The sequence below is a fragment of the Macaca thibetana genome, chromosome 11 (assembly GCF_024542745.1).
Source record: "Macaca thibetana thibetana isolate TM-01 chromosome 11, ASM2454274v1, whole genome shotgun sequence".
In the NCBI taxonomy this organism is placed as follows: domain Eukaryota; kingdom Metazoa; phylum Chordata; class Mammalia; order Primates; family Cercopithecidae; genus Macaca; species Macaca thibetana.
Genome location: NC_065588.1, coordinates 59,023,736 through 59,046,798, shown reverse-complemented (window position 1 = coordinate 59,046,798; position 23,063 = coordinate 59,023,736). Strand labels below are relative to the sequence as shown.

General features: G+C 44.6%; 1 protein-coding gene across 1 annotated transcript in view; it reads left to right on the top strand.

Moving 5' to 3' along the window:
- PPM1H (protein phosphatase, Mg2+/Mn2+ dependent 1H) overlaps nucleotides 1-6,144 on the top strand; it is a 1,465,797-nt gene extending 1,459,653 nt beyond the window's left edge. Inside the window, exon 11 of the mRNA XM_050748428.1 lies at nucleotides 1,486-6,144. Within this exon, the coding sequence (XP_050604385.1) occupies nucleotides 1,486-1,633 (148 nt within the window). The 3' untranslated portion in view covers nucleotides 1,634-6,144. The remainder of the gene's footprint in view (nucleotides 1-1,485) is intronic.
- Nucleotides 6,145-23,063: the final 16,919 nt, after the last annotated feature.

The following is a 23,063-nucleotide window of genomic DNA, read 5'->3' as shown; positions in this document are numbered from 1 at the left end:
TTGCTAGAGCACTTGTTCCTAAATAATGTAATGATGATGCAGTTCTCAACATGAAAGTCTGTGAATTTTAGCAAAAGAAATGGAGAGGCTTCTGGTTTTCTGAATTCCATAACTCACAGTTCTGAAGGCGAGACTACTGAGACATTTCAAGTAGAGAAAGGTCACTAGCAATATCAGGGTGGTCCCTTGTAAAAGGCCTACAGGCTGGCTTCCAAGAGGACTTATACGGTGACGTTTATTATCTTGATGATTTACCAGTCTGGCTCTTAGCTTTTCAGGTTCAGCAACTGATTTAATCAAGATACAAAAAAGAGATTCATTATCAGAGTTGGTCTCACCTTAACCAAGCTCACAAGATTGATCTGTAAACCAAAATGCCACTTGACATTTACACAGAGAAATACAACTGATGGATATTCTTAAAGTACAAATGACTAGCTCATTCTTTCCTGTAGGCAGGCCTATGCAGGGAAGCAGATCATAATCAGGAGGTTCTTTGGTGAACACGAAATCAGAATAAAGCTGAATCATATGCTTAATGGTATAGGCTAAGAGAGTAGTCCATCCCACACCAAATATGACCCTGCCAGTGGAACTAAGTTCCTTTGAAGGCTGTCAACTATGACTCCCCCTCTGCTCTGGTCAGTGTTTGGATAGACACCTGCCAATGTTTTGCCTCATTTTTTTATGCCTCAGGGCTAACCCAGGCCCATACCCACCCAAATCACCTCCCAAGTTAGTCTTTCTCCTAGATGTTAATACTTTCCATCAGCTGATAGTGTCATTCTTTCTCCTTAAGCTTACAGTTTAAATCTCAGCAATCTTATTTTCAAATTCTTAAGAGATCTCTTGCTGAACTTACATTGTTCAAGAGGAGAGGGTGACATTGACAAGTAAGCAGCTCACTCACACCAAGACTTATCATTTACCAAAAAAAACTTCACATTCTTGTTATATGCTTCTGCTATGTTGTATTATTTTTAATATTTTTCCTTAACTCATTTTTAAAAATTTAAATGATTTTTACAATAGAAAATGACTATTTTTTTGTCACAAAAGCAACATAACTCTAAAACTAACTATATTGAAAACAAAAGTCCTTATTTTTCCCATGTACCTTTTTAGCTAGATACCATTTATCATGGAAAGCTCTGAGCTTGAGCAGCTCTTTGAGATACACTAGCAGCAAACTGAGACTGCCCTCAATATAATCAAAAACATCAAAAGAGGACTGAGCAGGTGAATAATGTAAGACATTATCTAATGTATTTATATTTAGTGCCTTATCCCACTACCATGTAAACAATAATCTCACATTAGGTGTCCTACATTTTGGGAAAAGAAGACCTTGACTTTTTCTTATTGTAAGTGTATTTGAAACTTATTTATACAACTATAGTGATGCCTCCCCCTTCCCAGCCTCCCTTAGCCCTGGCTTCTGCCTGATGCTCTACTGACTGTCTTGTTCCTGCCTCTCCTGCACAGGTACACACTGGCAGCTCAGGACCTGGTGATGCGTGCCCGGGGTGTGCTGAAGGACAGAGGATGGCGGATATCTAATGACCGACTGGGCTCAGGAGATGACATTTCTGTATATGTCATTCCTTTAATACATGGAAACAAGCTGTCATGAAAAAGGCCCTGGGGATTGGGAGGACAGAGGGGAAGAAAGCTGGGATGCCTCTTGGCAGGACGGAACTGGGAAGTGCCCCAGCTGAGTTCCAAGTGACGCAGTCTCTTCCCAGCCCAGGTTTGGAGTTCGCGGCCAAAAGGCTATGCTTCAAGATGACCCTTTGGTTTCCATTTCTTCTTTAGTAACAGGTCAACTCAACAAGAGCAAAACACAAAGGCTGCTACCAAGTGTTGTATTTCAGTTCCTTTCGTAGGCCTCCGAGGTGGCCATTGCCTATTTGGGGTATATATGTCATATTTATTTTATCTCGAGTAGCTGGGGCAGCCATTTTCAGGTGTAAATGGCAGAGGACTCTTCAGCCTGTCAAGCTGCCAACTTCTCTACGGGTTAAAAAGTGCTGCATTGGAAAGTAGGGGTCATGCCTCAAAATGTAAGTGCCCACCTTCTAGGAAGCCTGAGATTTATTTCAGGGATTGCTGTCTGACCCCCGCCCCCTTCTCTTTTCTATTCTTCTGTTCTTCTCTTTCCTATTCTTTTTCTTCTCTGTTTCTATTCTTTTGTGGCAGTGGTGGAGTAAGGCAGGGATTTGTTTTACTTTATATTTTTTCAGTTTTTGACATTCCTTGAATCTGTTTTTTTTTTCCCCCTTCCATAGAACAGGCCTGGGACTTTCCAACACCCTGCTGAGGAAGTTCTGCGTCAAAGTCCCAGCCAGGCTGGGTTGTCCCCACATCCTCCAGCCCACACAACCCAGGCAGCATCTGGGCCGGTGCCCTGCATGACAGAGGATCTTTGTTGTGTAACGTTTGTTCCCAAGTTGCATTTTCTCACCAAATCAGTGTGTTTTCATGAAACTATGAGTGTTTCTGTGGACCAGCAGTTCCTCTGTTGTCTTCAGTGGTCTCCCTGTGTGTCTCAAGGGTTCTCTGTGAGAGTCTGGATTTTCATTTCTGGAATGGCTGGCCCCATCCCACTTTTCTGTGTCATGGGGACACATATAAAGCAGTGTTTAATAGAGCAGTTTAAGAAGTTCTTCGCATCTGTTGGTTCACCATAACTCGTCTGGGGACCATTTTGGATTCAGGTTTCATGGCTTGTGACTGTCCCCAAGCCCACTCCAAACAAAGTGTAAGGATCAGAGTTCTGTCAAGGAGCAGCAGTTCTGTTCTCCCCATCATCGTTGTGCAAGGCCCCTCGGGGCGGGGGATGGGGGGGCACTTTAATAAAAGCATTTGAAATGGGTTGACTGGCCATTCCCATGCTGTGCTCCTTTTCTCTAGAGAATCATGTCCCAGCTCTTCCAGGTCCCACATCTGAGTGTTCACCACAAGAGCAGCGGCCGCAGGCACAGCGTGAGCCGTATCTACCTGCTCTTCTCCGCTGGGAGGAATGGCCAAGTAGACTGTAAAACTTCTGGCTCTTAGGCAGACTTGTACAGCCACAAAATTACCTAGTCTTCCTGCTGAGCTCCTGAGGTATTGCCACCATTTTGACAATTTTGAGTAATTAAAACACTCTTCTGACCCAAGAAGGAAAAAGGTCACTGATGTGACCCCCCCAGAATGCTAGACAGCTAATTCCAGTTCTCACGTTTGTTTGAATTTCTTCCCCAGAGGAGAGGAGAGAAACTTCTCCTCCAGGGCAGTAAATCACCTGCATTTCTGGAGTTGTCGATATCGTATTTGAAAGGCCTGGAGCCCCTCCTACTCAGGAATGAACTCATTCCACGGTGTGGAGACCGCGCCCTGTCTGGCAGGTGAAGCCCTGTGGGAATTCACGCCACCCGGTGTTTGTGGAAGTGTTGGCCTGGGAAGAATGGGACTTCGGCCTTGTCAGGAGTTGTCTTCATCTGACGGCACGTTTCCTCCCCGTGCAGTAGATCTTAGCTACCCCAGATATCCCTGTGGAGAGAAGTTTGTGGAAAATGCTTTGCTTCCTGGCAGTCTGATGCTGTGGGAAAACCTTCAGGCATGCGACAGCAGTGTGGTCCACTCCCTGTTCTGTCCTGGTGCTCAGAGTCATGTGTAAGTAGGAAACCTGAGCAAGTCTTCCACAGAGGACCCTGAGCTGCCATCTTTGGGATCCTTCCTGTGTCCCCACTGCCTTTCATTTACTTGCTTTCCTGGGCCTCTATCTGGGCCCTACCTTGAGCTTCTCCAGTTTTATTCAAGCCACCAGAGTAAGAATTTGGGTGTAGATGTCACAACTACCTTCTACTCAATTCACCAATTCATTTACTGCTATGGCACATCTCAGGAAAAACTCTAGAAACCTCTACATCTCTAAATCCTCTATAAAATCTTGAGCATTTAGTCCTGCTGGTTTTAGTTAGAAAGGCATCCAGGAAGTGTTTCCATAAGCCCCCTAGGGTGGAAAGATCTTAGTTACAAGATAAAGTCATATTTGTGTTTGGGGGATGGGAGGAAGACTATAAATGAGGTGAAGAAATCAAAAGTGGGAAACATGATGTCAATGAAGCATGGCAGATCTGCCCAGCACTGATATCGCTCTATAAATTGAGCTTACTCAATTTTGGCCTTATTTTTTACCCAGGCCCCATGTCACCCAGTCCTGAAACAGTAACTGTGTCTACATAATGGGTTGGCCCTTGGTGTGTTCCTGGAAAAGTCAAAGGACGCACACTTCGACACTCTGCAGAATGTATTTATACACGGTTCTGAAATCTTGCGTATCTGACTTATAGCCAAATTCGCTTGCTCGAATAGCCTCAGAGGAAGTCTTGTTTAATAAAAAGCTTTTGATGTCTGTCCTAGTCAAGTCTTTATGGTTGTCTTGAGGGGTGTGTGGCTACTTTAATGAAAGGCTTTTCTGCTCTAAATCTCTTTGCTGGGCTGGGCCTCTTCAGACTATCTGGTGAAACTCCTTTCCTTAGAACAAACTCAGTCCGTCCAGACTCTGTGGCATTTCGCTAGATGATAACCAAAGCCTTGTCCCTGTAGCCAGTGTCAGCAGTCAGAGAGGTGGAGGGTGTGCTCTGCTGCGGTTGCGCATGCCTATCAGCTGTTCTTGAGGTGGAAAAGAAAGGTGAAAATCGGCCTAGGCCAAGTACTCAGCTGTCTTAATAGGACAAAGCCTTAAGCAGTGGAAATTTCAGTTATTTTCCACAGTATTCCATTTTGGAGGATTTGTGGTGTTTACTTTTTAAATTCTTAAACAACTTAACCTCCATGAGGCTTTGTGAAGTCAGCGGTGACCACCCTCCTCTTACAGTGTTCTCAGTATTCATTCACTTCCAGGGAAGAATGACAGCCACAGGGAGATGGTGGTGGGGAAGAATGACAGTCCCAGGATCCAGATTTAGCCTCAGATCTTCCCCATGCAGGCAGGGTTTTCCATTTAACAAGAGCACTCGTATGAAAATGTTAGGGACAAATCTCCCATGTCTTTAAAATTCTGATTCTCCTCTTGATATCCCCTTCCTCACCTGCCAATCAACTTTATCAGGCCACAAGTGGTCACTGGTTTCTCTTCCACAGGTTTGAGGTTCTCAGCTTTCCTTAAGTGACCCAGCAGCTCCGCTGTTTTCAGAGTGAATATGCTAAGCTTTGATGAGATTCTATTTTCAGTAAGTCAGTGCTTCTGGGACACTTGGAGAAAGCTGTGAGAGTCATTGTCTATGCAAAGAACAACCAGGCTGATCCTAAAAGTTATCCAGTCTAAGAAAATGGTAAAACAAGGTCTGGCCACAGCACAGAATTTTATGTGAGGAACTCAGATTTTTGAGGACTTACAATTGCAGAGAAAGGTTGCAGCCTGCACACCGTAGCCCACCTCTCTGAGCAGACTTTGGTTCTGTGTGGTGATGTGGCGCATGTTTGTACACTGGGATTTTTCAAAGGACGCTACGCGAGCAGCCTGACTTGCCTGTGAGGACTGTGGCCTTTGTCAGATGGAGTGCCAGTCTGCAGAGGACTGCTCTTTCGAATCCACAGTGTTATCTGTGTAAATAGCTTTAATTTTTCCTCTGTGTCTTAGGTGTGAAGTTTTGTTCATGTAGCAATCAGGTAGAGTGACCAAATAAGGCTGTAAATGTGCTGTAGTTTTCTACTGTGATGTACTTGAAGGAGAACCTGTGTCCTCTACTTTTCTGATCTCCCTCAAGTATTTTGTGTTTGTTTCCTGAGTCCTGAGGTTATTATTTCACTCCTGTTTTGCCCCCAGTTTTGTTTGTTTGTTTGTTTTTTCTGGAGACCCAGGGAGGCCCATGGTGGAGATCATTTGTAAGGAATGGATCATGGTCTGGGTTTCCGAAACTACCCTACGTACAGTGAATGAGAGAAATCTGCCTGGAAATGGTTTCAGAACCATGTACCTTTATGCTTTGTGATTGTGAAACATTGACTTTTTTGTAACCCAAAAATGAAAACTGTTTAGTAAAGGGGATCTATTTTGTGTGTTTTGAAACTTAGGTGCAATGTCCCCTGGAAAAAGCTAAAGAAATGTATATGTTCAATGACATTTTAAAATAAAATATTATATATATGTATATAGGACATATTCAGCAAAACTTTTTTCTGTCTTTTGTATGAATTCAATGTGAAGTTTCTTTATATCAGGTCATGGTCAGGTAATGGTCTGGTTTCTTTATATCAGGTAATGATAATGACACAAAGAGTATCATGGCTCAATGTGAGGTTATCAACTGTGAACACAGACTCGAAATCCAAAGGGAATGGATGCCAACACTATAAGCCTTCACAGGAATAACAGTAAAGACTAATACATTTCAACTATGCCTCTAGAGGAACTACCATGGATACCATCGGTAAACACATGAAGAATTCAGAGAAAAGAATTACTCCCAAGAGGTATTCTTAAGTGAGAGGCCCAGAGCCTCATCTTGCTAAAGACAGTAAGAATCAAGACTTCCCTTCATTGCTTAAGCATTTTAAGTACGACAAAGGGTTAGTAAAATGTACCATCTTATAGAGAAAAGTTACCATAACAGGTGGGATAAGGCATCAGAGTATGCTAATTCTGCTTACTTCTAAAATCCAGGAAGTTAAAAGTAATCTATAAAATACCAACAAAATATTTTAAATGACCAGGCAGGGTGGCTCATGCCTGTAACCCCAGCACTTTGGGAGGTCAAGTGGGGAGGATTGTTTGATCCCAAGAGTTCAAGACCAGCATGGGCAACATACCAAGACCCCATCTCTATAAAAATTAGCCAGGTGTGGTGGTGACTGGAGCTCTGCCTATAGTCCCAGCTACTCAGGAGGCTGAAGTGGAAGGATCACTTGCACCCAGGCTGGGGCTGCAGTGAGCTGTGATTGTGCCACTGCACTCCAGCCTGGGGGACAGAGGGAGACGCTGTCTCAAGGAAAAAAAAGAGGCCGGGCGCGGTGGCTCAAGCCTGTAATCCCAGCACTTTGGGAGGCCGAGACGGGCGGATCACGAGGTCAGGAGATCGAGAGACGATCCCGGCTAACACGGTGAAACCCCGTCTCTACTAAAAAATACAAAAAAATAGCCGGGCGAGGTGGCGGGCGCCTGTAGTCCCAGCTACTCGGGAGGCTGAGGCGGGAGAATGGCGTGAACCCGGGAGGCGGAGCTTGCAGTGAGCTGAGATCCGGCCACTGCACTCTAGCCTGGGCGACAGAGCAAGACTCCGTCTCAAAAAAAAAAAAAAAAGAAAAAAGAAAAAACTATTTTGAATGATCCATGGTCTTGATTCACAAAAGCAAGCTAAAAGTGGAAGCTTGGGAAGGAGAGAATGGAAGACAAGTCATATTAGAATGCGATTATTGTGAAACATCCCAGCTCTGTTCACCTTCACTTGTACCCTAATGCTGATACTGCCTCCTTCTCCCCCACTCAGTAGTGGAAAACAATGGAAAAAATCAATGCTTGGATTAGATACCAGGAGATTGGGATGTTTCTTCTCCATGGAAGATGGAGGAGTTTTTAACATTCTGTCATGATTAGCTCTTGAAAGTTGTGGCAGTTGTCTCCCAAAATGGCTGCCAACAATGCTTCCTAGGTCTGTGTGCAAGTTTCCTTTTCCCATCAAGAGGTGGAGTTTGTTTCCCCACTCCTTGAGTCTGGTCTGGCTTGTGACTTGCTTTAATAGAATGTAGAAGTGACATTCTGAGACTTCCAAGCTGAGATCTCTGGAGGTCTCCTAGTACCTGCTTTCACTCTTGGAAGCCAGTCACCCTGTGAATGTCAGACTAGATTAGTGAGTGAGTAGAGGCCACGTGGGAGAGAACCACAGTGCCCAGACATTGGGAGTGGTGCCCCAAATGAGTCCCTCCAGGTGATAACATGAGGGGAGAGAGGCCTAGCCAGCTCTCAGCTATTTGGGTCATTCCGCTTGAAGTCACAAACATTATAGAGCAGAGAACCATCCCCACTTAGCCCTGCTTAAATTCCTGGCCCACAGACCCATGAACAAATAATAAGGTACAGAGAACCTGGCTCTCGGGGTTTGGGAGTAAAATGGTTAAAAATGTAAAATGTTTAAAGAGAAAATGGCATTGAGAAAATACACTTCTGACGTGGGAAATAACCTTCCATATGGAATGTGGTAGGGTGACTGAAATGGGAAAACCAGTTTTTTAGCAATCATGCCGAGACGAACATAATCCCTGCATTCACGTGTATGCTTTTGCTGCTGCTTGCAGCTGATAATAAGCCTTACTAAGCCAGGAAAATGATGGCCATTTGGAGGCTATGAGCCTAGAAGGGGAGAACACTAATTTAACCACACATTTATGATAAGACCATCCCATGTTATACTACTTATGACCTTTGGTACAGTCAAGTGGTTCTTTGATTCCAAAGAACTTAACAGTGTTAGGGAAAATCAGACCATTTTAAAATTGTGTGTGTATATTTAAAAATTCTCGTTTAAAAATCTCAGCTGGACATGGTGGCTCATGCCTGTAACCCCAACCTCTGTGAGGGCGAGGTGGGCAGATCACTTGCGCTCAGGAGTTTGAGACCAGCCTGGGCAACATGATGAAACCCAGACCCTACAAAAAAATACAAAACTTAGCCAAACGTGGTGGTGCACACCTATAGTCCCAGCTACTCAGGAGACTGAGGTGGAAGGATCATTTGAACCCGAGACATCAAGCCTGCAATGAGCCACGATCGCATCACTGCACTCCAATCTGGGCGAGAGAGCAAGATCCTGTCTCAAAAAAAAATCCCTATCTACAAAATACTTCACACTTGTTGCCACCCCAGTTGTTTCCTTTAAATGACAAGCCAAAGAATGAATTACATTTCCTAGCAATTGGTCTGCCTTTTTAACTGTGTTCTCTATCATTAGAACCCTGAAAAGACTGCTGCTCACTCAGTACATTCCCTACATTTTCAGTCTCTTGTCTTTCACTTCTGACAAGATCCTCCAGCTAGCTAGCCCTTTTTGCTTTATTGATTCCAATTAGGCTGCCTGAGAGACGTTCCAAGTATGACTGAGCACAAGGTGGGGGCAGGGTGCAGCTCAGTTGTCTTCCAGGGACTGGGTCGGATCAGTTTGTTTGTGCAAGTGGGGCCGTGGACAGGGCTTTGGAAGGTCTGAACGCAGACCTAAAGGACAGCTCTTCCCTGAAAGGGGCATACAAATCTGAGCTTTTTTCTTTAATCCTCTTTTTAAAATTTGATATTTGCAAATTTAGTCACTATAAATTAAAAGTAGGTGAGCTCATTCAGAATTGTGGGTGGGGGTGTAGGAATGGTTGACATGAAAGTGAGAGAAATGTGGAGTTACAGCAGCAAAATGTCCCAAGCTGAGCCACCTCACATCCTTTAAACACTGCAGGAAGTGTAGGCTTAGTGAAAAACATCTTTGATTTAAACTAAATAACTGTAAAACCTGAAAATGGTGGTCTTAGCAGTTCTGAATTAGATATTACCTCCCTATTGAGTTTGGTCAGTGAAAAAAAAGAGTTGGGAGAAATTTCTGGAGAACTGTGAAGTCTCCACTATTACTGTCTTAGGTGAAAACATTAAATTTCTTATTTTGGGAATTTTTTTTTTTTTTGGAGAGAGAGTCTTGATCTGTGGCCCAGGCTGGAGTACAGTAGTGCAAACATGGCTCACTGCAACCACAAATTCCTAGACTCAAGCGATCCTCCTGCCTCAGCTTCCTAAGTAGCTGGGACTACAAGCATGTGCCACCATGCCTGTAGAGACAGGGTCACGCTATGTTGCCCAGGCTGGCCTCAAACTCCTGGGCTTCCACCTCAGCCTTCCAAAGTGCTGGGGTTATAGGTGTAAGCCACCGCACCCAGCTCATTCTTGTAATTTTTAAATACAAGTCAGAGAATATTTGGCCAATCTACCAATTGCACCATAGACTTTGGAGGAAAATTAACAGTGTGGTTATTCTCATATTTGCAAAAAAGATAAACGCTATCATAAGTATTACATGCCTTAAAATGCAATGCAAATAGACTCAAATATTTGTAGATGAAATATTACCAATGTATGTCTTGGATTTGCTTCAAAGTAATAAAGGGAAGGGAGTGGACAGGTTTACAGATGAAACAAGATTGGCCATGTTGAAGAAAGTTGTGCAAACTTGGAAATAAAAGGATGACTGCATGTTTTTTTTCAGTGCCTTTCCTGGAATATCATCTGCCAGTGCCACCCAAGGATTATTTATTTAGTTCTTAGGTTATGGTTCTGCAAACTTTTTCTGTAAAGATCCCAATTGTAAATATTTTAGGCTTTATGAGCCATTTGGACTCTGTTACAGCTACTCAAACCAGCTATTGTTGCACGAATGCAGCCATAGATAATCTGAACTAAGATCTGTTTTAAGACAGTATAAGGTCAAGCTTTATTACTTGACTAGAAGAATTAACTCATAAGAATGTGGCCTGATCTTGCCTTTCTGGTGTGAAATGAAGAGAGTCAAACACATGAATGAACATTCACGGCCTATTGCTAAGGAAAATTCAGGTAGATCCATAATCATCTTGTTTTATAAACAAAGCGCAATTTATAAATTTGCCAGTTTGTATTCTAAGGTAGTCCTACATTCAGCTTTTAGTCATATTGGTGGTAGATGCATCGGGGTTGTGATACTGTATTTTCTCAAAACTATAACACTATCAATTTTATAATCTGCCACAAATTGAAAATGGTTAATATTTTTTTCTAATTTAAAAGGAGGAAGTTAACCCATCATTTGCCACACTCTAGTCATGAGGCAAAGGAAAGCATACATGTACTCTGTTCTTACAATAATAAAAGTATCTCATAATAAAAAAGTTTATTATGCCCCATGCTGGCTACTTGGGATTAATTCTTTTATCCCCTGCTCAGGTAGATGTTATCATTTTTTGCAGGTGAGGAAATAATTTCATTCTATTGTGATCCGAGAACATGCTTTGTATGATTTCAATCCTTTTAACGTATTGAAGTTTGTTTTGTGGCTTAATATAGAATCCATTCTGGAGAAGGTGCCATGTGCACATGAGAAGAACGTGTACTCTGCTGTTGTTGGCTGTTCTGTAGATGTCTGTTAGACCTAGTTAGTTCATCATACTGTCCAAGTCTTCTGTTTTCTTATTGATCTTCTACCTAATTTTTCTATCAATTACTGAAAGTAGGGTATGAAAGTCTCCAACTGTTACTGTTGAGTTGGCTGTTTCTTCAATTCTGTCTTTGCTTCATGTATTTTAGGGTGGGGGCTCTGTTGTTAGGGCATCTGTGTTTATGTTTTCCTGATGGATTGGCCTTTTTATAAAGTATCCTTTGTCTCTGGCAGCAATTTTTGTCTTAAAGTTTATTTTGTTACATATTTGTATGGCCACTCCTACCCTTATTTGGTTACTTTTTGCACAGTACATCTTTTCCCATCCTTTCACATTCAACCTATTTGCATTTTTTAATCTAAAATGCATTTTATAAAGAAATATAGTTGGGTTATTTTTTTAAATTCATTATGCCAATCTCTACCTTTTTTTTTTTTTTTTTTTTTTTGAGAGGGAGTCTTGCTCTGTCGCCCAGGCTGGAGCACAATGGCGCGATCTCGGCTTACTGCAAGCTCCGCCTCCCGGGTTCACGCTGTTCTCCTACCTCAGTTTCCCGAGTAGCTGGGACTACAGGCGCCCGCCATCACTGCCGGCTAATTTTTTGCATTTTTAGTAGAGACGGGGTTTCACCGTGTTAGCCAGGATGGTCTCGATCTCCTGACCTCATCATCCGCCCGCCTCGGCCTCCCAAAGTGCTGGGATTACAGGCATGAGCCACCGCGCCCGGCCTCCAATCTCTACCTTTTGATTGAAATGCTCAGTCCATATACACTTAACGTGATTAACGATAAAATAGGAACTACATCTGCCATTTTGCTATTTGTTTTCTATGTGTCTGTCTGTTTACTCCTTTATTTTTCCATTACTGCCTTCTTCTGTGTGAAATGATTTCTAGTATACCACTTCCTCTTGTTTCTTTTCTTTTTTTTTACTTTTTGCAACTCACTTTTATTGTTTCTTTATAAATTTCCTCTCCCATGGAGGAATATATTGTTATAGTCATTAGCTTATCTCTTTTTTAAAAATTCTATGCTAACAGCAGTGGAGCCAATAGGAGGAAAAACATAAGTTACAATAGAAAGGCACTTAGAACCTGTTAAAATACTGATATCCTGGAATGTGCAACAACAAACCAACGACAACATCGAAACCTACACTGGCCCTTCCAAACCTGGTCCTTCACGGAATCACATGCTGAGCTCACTTCTAGTGCCCTGTTCCCCTGTTCTGCTGGTGTCACAAACCCATTGCCCTCGCCAGGGACTTAAGGCCTGGAGCCTTCACAGGGGGAGGTGGTGCCCGGGTCCTGGGTGGGGCTCCAAGAAAGGAGACCAGCTCCCTCCTACCTTGCTCACAGCCCCTTTGAGGGGCAGAGCCAGCACGGCTGGGCCTTTTCCGGACTGGGGTCCAAAGCCCAGCAGCAAGATGGGCGCGGTCAGGGTGACTCCTCTGGGACAGAAGGGCAGTTCAGGAAAGGGTGGGGTCAGCAAAGCTGCCTAAAGGAACTGTTACCGAGGACCCCACTGCTCTCCTGACAGTTATTTTCTTAATGGTTGTCCTGAAGATTACAGTAACATCTTAAAACAATATAGTTTGGATTAATACAAAGTTAATTTCAATAGTAAATAAAAACTTAGCTGCAATATACACTTCCATTTCCTTCCTTCTCTTCTGTGCTATTTGTCATACAAACTACATCTCTCTACAGTATAAGCCTGTACTTATTACTAATAAGTTTAGTAATTGTTGTTTTATGTAGTTAAATTAGATGGGAGAAGAAAAGAGTTACAAACAAAATACATTTCTACTGCCTTTTATGGTTTCTGTGTATTTACCCCTAGAAGCGTTCTTTATTTCTTCATGTGGATTCAAGTTACTCCCTAGTGTCCCTTCATTTTAGCCTGAAGGGCTCCCCTTAGTATTTCTTGTAGGCCAGGTATGTGGCTCATGCCTGTAATCCCAGCACTTTGGGAGGCCAAGGTGGGAGGATCACTTGAGGCCAGGAGTTCAAGACCAACCTGGTCAACATAGTGAAACCCCATCTGTACAAAAAACTTAGCCAGTGTGGTGGCTCACGCCTGTAATCCCAGCACTTGGGGAGGCCGAGGTGGGTGGATCACTTGAGCTCTGGAGTTCAAGACCAGCCTGGGCAACATATCAAAACCCCATCTCTACCAAAAAATCCAAAAATTAGCCAGATGTGGTGTCATGCACTACTAGTCCCAGGTACTTGGGAGGCTGAGGTGGGAGGATTGCTTGAGCCAGGGAGACGGAGGTTGCAGTGAGCAGAGATCGTGCCTGCACTTCAGCCGGTGTGATAGAATGAGACCCTGTCTCAAAAAAAAAAAAAAAAAAAAAAGGAAAGTTTAAAAATAAACCGGGTGTGCACCTGTAGTCCTGGCTGCTTGGGAGGGTGAAGTAGGAGGCTCACTAAACCCAAGAGTTTGAGGCTGCAGTGAGCCATGATCACACCACTGTGCTCCAGCCTGGGCAGCAGAGTGAGACTCTGTCTCAAAAAAAAAAAAGCATTTCTTGTAAACAGATCTGCTAGGGCTGCTGCAAACCTATTCTGCCTCACTGTTGGCTGCTAGTCTGCTGGTACTCAGAGCTGTCATGGTTGAGAAGCTGTTAGTGTTCAAGCCTACCACAGATCTGGAAAGAGGGGTAAGGAGACTGGTCAAGTAAAAATGTTATATACAGGTGATGTCACGTGCCTGTAATTCCAACTACTCAAGATGCTGAGGTGAGAGGATTGCTTGAGCCCAGGAGTTTGAGACCAGCCTGAGCAACATAACAAGACTTTGCCACTAAAAGTCAAAATAAAAGTTAGCTGGGCATGGTGGCACGCACCTGTAGTCCCACCTACTCAGAAGACTGAGGTGGGAGGATCCCGTTTGAGGCTGCAGTGAGCTATGACTGCACCACTGCACTCCAGCCTGGGTGACAGAGACCTTGTCTCTTTAAAATAAAATGTCACAAAGCTCCCTATTTTTACTGAGATTCAGCCATTTTTCTTGAATACACATTCCTCAGATTGTTGCAGTCCTTTGGTTAATTTCCAGAGGTCTGAAAAAGTTGGTTCTGGCAATTTTTGCCAGAATTTTCTCTGTATGGAGGAGTAGATTTCAAGAGGTTTTTTGTTTTTTTTTTTTTTTTTTTTTTTGAGACAGAGTCTTGCTCTGTCGCCCAGGCTGGGGTGCAGTGGCCGGATCTCAGCTCACTGCAAGCTCCGCCTCCCGGGTTTAGACCATTCTCCTGCCTCAGCCTCCCGAGTAGCTGGGACTACAGGCGCCCGCCACCTCGCCCGGCTAGTTTTTTGTATTTTTTAGTAGAGACGGGGTTTCACCGTGTTAGCCAGGATGGTCTCGATCTCCTGACCTCGTGATCCGCCCGTCTCGGCCTCCCAAAGTGCTGGGATTACAGGCTTGAGCCACCGCGCCCGGCCGATTTCAAGAGGTTTTTATTGTGCCATTCTGAAAGCCCTTTTCCAGATGAAAAAGATAAAAGTTCAGGTAGGTAAAGCAGTTGCCCATGGACACAGTGCCAAGCAGCACCAAAGCCAAGATTTCAAATCCAAAGCTTATATGTAGTCAACACCCAACTGCCAATTACCACTCCAGTTTTCTGTAACTTCTCACTAGATAAGAAGGAGTAGTCGCAAAACCTCCAGTGTGTACACCCTTATTTGGATGGCATTTTTAACAAAGCCCTTTCACATCGAATCCCCATCCGGGAACTTTGCACTGAGACATACTAACTAATCAATGTCATCTGCTGACCCACCAGCACCTTTTTCTGTAAAATGTGTTTTTGTCACAGGCATCTTATTTTCCTCTCATCTAGTTTTGACTCTTGCTCAGCTGTAGCTCTGCCAACAGCTCCTTAGCATGCACTATGAAGGTGTATGTTGGCAAGGCTTGTCTTCATGGTGACATGGAGTACCAGACCCCATTATAAGGCCCTTACACAAGCAGAATGAATGATGTGTTACCCCAGGGGTTTTAACCATAGTACCTGAATCTTCTAACTTTTCAGTAAATAGTGAGGAGCAGGTAAGATTTGGCTCTTTATAAATGCCAACTAATAGTCAAAAAGAACAGATAGTCAGGGTCTGGAAGAATTGAAAAAAAATTATGTTCAAATCCTCTTGAACTAGAAGTATGCTTAAAACAGATCCTACATTCTTGATCAGTGGTCTGTAATAGAAGTAATGGTAAAAGGTAAATCTTTTACCAGGCTGCCCAGTTGCACTATTTGTTATAAAACCCAAAGTGTCTGGATGGAAAGTCATTTGCTGTAGTGGTATCACTATTACAGCTCTTGACATCTCTCTCTGTGGGCTCAGCTGACCTGAAATAAAATGGCCATTTCACATACTAACAGGGCATTTTTCGATGATCTGTTTGACCTTTGCCTCTGGGCTCAGCAATAAGAAGAGTGATAAAATGACATTTTTAGCAGAACAAAGGAACGAAACCCAAAGAATTTAAGCTTAAGGGAGCTTAAATCTAACAATGAAATAGCTGTGAACGTTTAGTTAATACCTGTCCCTTCCTGCAGTGCTTCTGTAGCTCGTCAACATCACCTGGGAGCATTAAATAAAACCCTACCAGGTCAGATCTCAGACCAATTAAATCAGAATCCCCCAGGGAGGGACCCAATCATCAGTATCTTTTGAATGTTTTGGCCAGACGCGGTGGCTCATGCCTGTAATCCCAGCATTTTGGGAGGCCAAGGTGAGCGGATCACCTGAGGTCAGGCGTTCGAGACCCACCTGACCAACATGGAGAAACCCCAGCTCTACTAAAAATACAAAATTAGCCAGGTGTGGTGGCACATGCCTGTAATCCCAGCTACTTGGGAGGCTGAAGCAGGAGAATCACTTGAACCCAGGAGGTGGAGATTGCGGTAAGCTGAGATCACACCACTGCACTCCAGCCTGGGCAACAAGAGTGAAACTCCATCTCCAAAAAAAAAAAAAAAAAAAAAAAAAAAAGTTTTCTAGGTGATTCTAAGGTGAGAACCACTGTGTAAAGATATTAAGGACACACCTCTAAAGTAATGTTGGCAGACTTATCAGACAAAAGATACAGGACATCTACTTGGATTTGAATTTCAGATAAAGAAATTTTTAAATGTATGTCCCGTGCAATATTTGGGTTGTACTCATACTAAAAAAAACTATTTACTATTATCTGAAATTCAAATTTAAATGGCTGTCTTCTATTTTATCTGGGAATCTTACACAGGACAAAACTGAAAAAGCAAATAGGAGTAGAAATAAAGACTCAGCAACAGGGAAATTTCACTGGGTATAACCATCTCAAAGAACAAGATCACATGGAATATAACAAAAAGTTGTGCCAGGCCAGTGCCATCCTGAGGGAGAGTTCCCAGGTCATGGAGGAGCAGGGAGGACTTCAGGACTGACTGCTGGACAGACCTCCTTAGTACCTGTATTCGTGTGTCATAATAAAATATCATGGGCTGGGTGGCTAAGGTGCCAGCAGGTTCCATTTCTCCCCAGGCCTCTCTGGTTGGCTTGCGGATGGCCTCCCTCTCGCCATGTCATTTCTCTGCGTGCACAAATCCTCTGTGTGTCTAAATTTCCTTTTCTTCAAAGGACACTAAGCAGATTGGATTAAGGCCCACGCGTGTGACCTCAATTACCTCTTTATAAAGGCCCTATCTTCAAATACAGTCACATTCTGAGGTACTCGCAGTTTTGACTCGCATATAAATTTTGAACACATTTCAGCCCTTAACAGTGTCCCTCACTGGACTGGAGTCCTGAGTGGCTATGAGGTGGTTAGGTTGGTAGGGCAGTCAAGCATTATTGTTCTGATAGCCTCTTCCCATGGCAACCCCAGCCCAGCCACCCCCACCCCATCCCCTGCCCCCCAGGCTGTGCAAAAGAGTGACTGTGCCCCTGAGCTACTAGGGAAGAGAAAAGGGGCTTTTTTTTTTTTTTTGAGACAGCCTTGCTCTGTCCAGGCTGGAGTGCAGTGGTGCAATCTCGGCTCACTGCAACTTCTGCCTCCCAAGTCCAAGCAATTCTCATACTTCAGCCTCTAGAGCATCTGGAATTTCGGGCACGCACCACGACGCCTGGCTAATTTTTTTTTTTTTTTTTTTTTTTTTAAAGTAGAAGCAGGGTTTCACCACGTTGCCCAGGTTTGTCTGGAATTCCTGGCCTCAAGTGATCGGCACCCCTCGGTCTCCCAAAGTGTTGGGATTACAGGCGTGAGCCACCGCGCCCGGAAAAGGGGCATTTTTTTTTTTTGGACGGTGTCTGGCTCTGTCGCCCAGGCTGGAGTGCAGTGGCGCGATCTCGGCTCACTGCAAGCTCCGCCTCCCGGGTTCACGCCATCCTCCCGCCTCAGCCTCCCGAGTAGCTGAGACTACAGGTGCCCACTATCACGCCCGGCTATTTTTTTGTATTTTTAGTAGAGACGGGGTTTCACCATGATAGCCAGGATGGTCTCGATCTCTGACCTCGTGATCCACCCGCCTCGGCCTCCCAAAGTGCTGGGATTACAGGCGTTAGCCACCGCGCCCGGCCAAAAAGGGCATTTTTGATGGAAGTTACAGAAAGGAGGGTTAGGAGGGCACAAGTGGAATCCGCTCTTTTTCTGGGGAGGCGAGGAACATCATCAAATGGGAGGATGATAAGGGTAAAATGGAAGAGTATGTTACACCAACAGGGACCACATGCAAAAGAAAGAATATGCAAATGATAACCATTTCTCCTGAGGCTGAGGAAACTAACAAAGGGAGTAGGTAGGGTACAAGAAACAAATCTCGATTTCTACAGCAATGGAAGAACTGTAGGCACCCTCTCCACGCCACCCCTGCGGCTGACTTCTCCCCCGTTTCTTTTGTCCCTTTCAGAAAAAAACAAAAATGCCTCAAGTGTTATGAGACTTTGCTCAGGAGTTGGAGAAAAGACAGCTCCGTCTTCATTTTATTGAAGTCACGGGCTTGGTCAGCTTTCAAGAACTGGATTCACTGTCTCGGAGCAGCTGACCTGGGTTTTACTGCTCTGGGGCATGAATATGCATGGCTAGGGGACCCAGATGTGCGAGGCTGCAGGGGGATTTTCAGGACATGCAGGCTCACACGCACGCCTGCCGGGTTTGAGGCGCTGCCAACGGGAGGAGCAGCCGCGAACCTGCCCTCCCAGGAGTTATTCCTGCGGAGTCTTTGGCCGCTGCCTCCCCGGGGCTCCCTCGGGCAGGGGAGGCATGGGCGGGCGTGCAGGGCCTTCTTCCCAGAGACCTGAATCGCAGGTGGAGAAGGGTGTGGGGGAGGACTGGGTCTTTATTTAGGGTTTTAGACAGAGGGGAGAGCACATCATTCTTTCCGTTTTGTCCTATCCTGCATTTACAAAGAGCTGTGGTCGGGCAAAGGGGTGAGCCGAACCAGCTACCAATGAAGGGAGAAATGGAGCCCGCGAGCCACTCAACTTTTCTGGGGTGGTAGAAACGCGGAGGTCCAGTGTCTGCTGCAGAGCCGTGACCCAGGCCTCCAACGCGCTGAGGTCCCGTGTCTGCTGCAGAGCCATGACCCAGGGCTCCAACGCGCTGAGGTCCCGTGTCTGCTGCAGAGCCATGACCCAGGGCTCCCGTGCGCCTTTTTCCCCCCGCGCCTTTGTCCCCGTGCGCCGCCCACGCTCCTCTCCCCGCAAGGTCGCAGCGCGGGCGGCCGCTGTCGCTCCGTCACGGCCCGTTAGGCAGCCTGGCCCGCAGCCTCTCGCTGCCATTCCAACGTGAATGAAAGCCTCCTTAATAAGAGTGTAAGTAAAAGCCAGGCTGAGAAATGAGTTTTCCGTCCCAGCAATCACCGGCCTAACCTCAGCTGTAAATAGTCTCGGGGAGCCACCAGATGGGAGTCCCCACACCTGGGGGATCCGGGCCATTATCTCAGCAGCGCTGCCAACAGCTGGGAGCGGCTAGAACGCGGACCTGGGAGGCAGCGCCAGTCCCGCTCGGGCACAGTGGCAGCATATCACTGGGGGCCTCCCCCCACCTCGCTGGAGGACCCTCCACCTCCGCAGTGCTACTCCCTTGGGGCCGAGTGCGGCCGCCGGAATAATCTCAGTCTGTGGTGTCCTTGGGAGGGATGGCGATCAGGCCCCCTAATTTATGGTCATTGGTGGAATGGCTGTAACATGATTTATCTGACCGCGGAGGAGATGGCAAAAGCCTCGAGAAGAATGATTGGCCATCCAGGCTTTGTGCATTTCTGATTGGCCTTATTAATTTAGAACAGAGCCGGGGAGCAGCCTTCCTGGCTGAGTCAGAAAAATCAACTTGGCAACAGCCTCCATGTAGAGTCGGTTTTGGGGCTGGCAAAGGTTTAGTTTTTGCCGAAACTGAAGGAGTAATGTATTGCTTCAAGCAGTCGGGGAGTATGACAGAATGTGCTAGCACACTGATTAAAGCAGATTTAGTTTGAAAGAGGGTGAAGATCATTTGGTTTGACTGATTCTTTTTTTTCTTCTTCGTGTTTGCACAGACCAAAGACATCAGTGTTTGGTGGGTGGAGGGAGGAAGAGTGTTTTCTTGTTTTTATTGTTAATGTTTGACTACTGGGGGAGAAACACAACACTTGCAGCTTAGAAGGGAAGAAATTTGGGGAAATCAGGAAGCAAGTAAGTATTGGAACATGCTTTTTTAAATGATAGAGTTCACAATCCTTGGGAAAAACATTTCTTGCCTTTTGAGTTCTCCTCATACATCATAACTTATAGAATCTATAAATTATTGGATAAGCATACCAAATACACCACACTTCACAAGGTCATTATTCTGTGTTACAGTGGTAACTGTCACTTAAATGTCACCACTGAGTGATGCAACTTTAGTCCCATGAATAAAGGACTAAATACGAATTTCAGGGAGTTATATTTAGTGGAAAATATTTTCATACAAATGAATGATATATTCAGTAGAGGTGGATATGTAATTTAAATGCACATCCATTCATTTATCATGTTTATCTGTGTGTGTAGGACTCAAATGTAGACACAGAGCACTAGGCAACCTCCAAATATAATCCTTAACACTCTGTTCTTCAGGGGGACCAGAACAAAGCCAGAGACAGCAAGAGAATGTGATTGCTTGAGGGAGGGGGCAGGTTGTTGTCACACATGCAGCGGCACAATCATTTCTTTTCTTTGTAGTTCTAACCAGAAAAATAGACTGGGAGCAGCTGAGCACCAATTTATTTTGCTGCCTGAACTGATGAGTGGTTGCCTTAAATGTCACTGAGTTGGAAGGTTGTGCATTTCATTCGCTGCCAGGTTACAGGAAGCTTTGAAGCAGGTCTAGAAAGCGATCAGTAATTGTCTTGCCACCTATCAAGGTGGGCAAGTGCAATCCTGCCAGGTGGAATTGGCTCAGTGGGGGATGAGGGCTGCCTGTCACCACTGACTAGTCTCATCAAATGCTGCTTGAGAAGAAACAAAGGTGGCCCATTTTGTCTCATTAAAGAGCAAAGTGGAGTGGAAGGTAAGGGTTACCTCCCAGGACAACAAAAATGGATTTGGAGGTTGTTTGGGCCACAAGCCACAGCATGTGCATACAACGCAGAGGTCCTGTGTCCAGTTCCCTAAACGTGTAACACTCACGTGAAGTGTAGTAATAGAGGTAAGAAGAGAGTGCTGTGGAAAATCAGGGGAGAGAGCATTTCAGAATCTCAGAAATGGTCAAGGAAGGTTTTCCATACATGCTGGGCGCTGCACTGGGTGCAGGATAGGTAAAGGATGAGTAGGAGTTGGTCAAGGAGAAAAGGCAAAGGTCATGCTTGCTGTGGTGGAACACAGGGCATAAAGGAGAAGAGACAAGATGGAGATGACCAACGCTGCCCAACCCTGGGTAATGCCCAGTGAGGATCCTCAAAGTATGACTTCAAGCTGTGTCTCACCTCTTTGTGAAACTACATGTTTATCAGGGAGCAGAAATTTCACTCCCTAATTAAGATCAAATCAGATGTCTCCTCTAATTTTCTAAGAAAAAATAATAATGGGAAACTCTAGATGTTTCTTCAAGCACAGCTAGCCATAATGATCACAGGACAAGCCAAAATAATAAAAGAAAACTAAACACTGAAATCCTAATATAATTGTTTTAGCTTAAAGGAATCCTACTCCATTAATATGACACATGACACAGAAACAAATCAGAATACTGCATGCAGTCTCCTCAGCTCTCCACACCTTGAACTCTAGTAGTTTTCCTCTAAGGACAGACAAGCTGGCAGTCACCAGCAGCATTCCCTGGATCCCACACAATGGTCCGGTTTTGCCCCTCTGCTTTGTCCTGCTGGGCTGCTCTCAGGACCCTGCGGGAAAGTCATCTGTCATCACAACAAAAATCAGCTCAGTTTGTTTGCATTCATTTGCTCACTGGGTAGCTCCCTCCCAGGCCACTCAGTGGGTGCTTCTCTTTCTTCCTTTCTTCTTTAGCCTCCTTCTCCTCCTCCCTCATTGTTCAAATCATTGTCGAGCATCAGAATTATGACTGGAGAACTGACTGTTGCCCTCAGTCAAAAAAAGAAAAAAGGAAGAAAAACACCTCTTTTGTCTTACTTCAGTCAACCTCATGGCTATGTGGATGTGTTTCTAGCAGCCCTACTTTTCTCTATAAAGATGTAATGCTACTAATTTTGTCTTGGAAAATGCACATTCTTTAGTCATGGATTCTAGGCCATCATAAACTGCATTTCCAAGACCTCTATTCTCATATAGTGCCTATCTTACCTGAAAGTACTTCTTCCCTTTTTGGTTGTGTTATTCAATACCTCTCTGTGCGATTTGGAATTGAACCTTTGGGGAGGTTTTCTTGGAGGACTCACAGTACTTGTATATCAAGGGCAGAAGCCTGGATAGCCCAGGGGCTTGCCAAGGGATTCCAAGATGTGCTCATAAATAGCAGTTCTAGGTAACTCTGACAGGATGGGTGTTTTTATTTATTCATTTTGCAAACATTACAGAAGCTCTTCCATATATTTCAGGGGTTATGGAGATGAATAAAATGCCTCTACTCTAGGGAAGCAGACACCTAAATTTGTAATGCTCACATGAGATGGTACAATAATAGAGGTAAGAAAAGAATGCTGTGGAAAATCAGAGGACAAAGTATTTAAGAGTCTGCAAGGATCAAGGAATGTCTCCCACAAATGTTGACAACTGCACTGGGTCATGAAGGATGAAGCCGAGAGTTGGTTAAGAGAAGGAGTGGAGGTTGGACATAGGTAGAAAAAAAAAGCTTAAATGGGAGGAAAAGTAGGATAGGTAGAGGCAAGAAGGAGGAGTCTATGGGCTGAAAGAAAGAATTAACAAAATGGAAAAAATGGGCCAGGCATGGTGGCCTACACCTGTAATCCTAGCACTTTGGGAGGCCAACGTGGGTGGATTACCTGAGGTCAGGAGGTCGAGACCAGCCTGGCCAACCAACATGGTGAAACCTTTCTCTACTAAAAATACAAAATTAGCTACGTGTGGTGGTGTGTGCCTGTAATCCCAGCTACTGGGGAGGCTGAGATGGGAGAATCACTTGAACCTGGGGAAGCAGAGGTTGCAAGTGAGCCAAGATCACACCATTGCACTCCAGCCTGGGTGACAGCAAAACTCTGTCTCAAAAAAAAAAAAAAAAAGGAAAAAATGGCCATGGACAAGAGTGAAAAAAAAAGCTAGACCAGGTGTGGTGGCTCATTCCTGTAATCCCAGTGCTTTGGGAGGCTGATGTGGGAGGACTGCCTTAGGCCAGGAGTTCAAGACCAACCTAGGAAATAAAGCAAGACCCCCATCTCTGCCAAAAAATTAAAATAAAAAACTAAAATAGTAAAAGTAGCTAGGCTCACTCCAAGGGCAAACACTACTAATCATCTCACCACTATCTATCTCACAAATG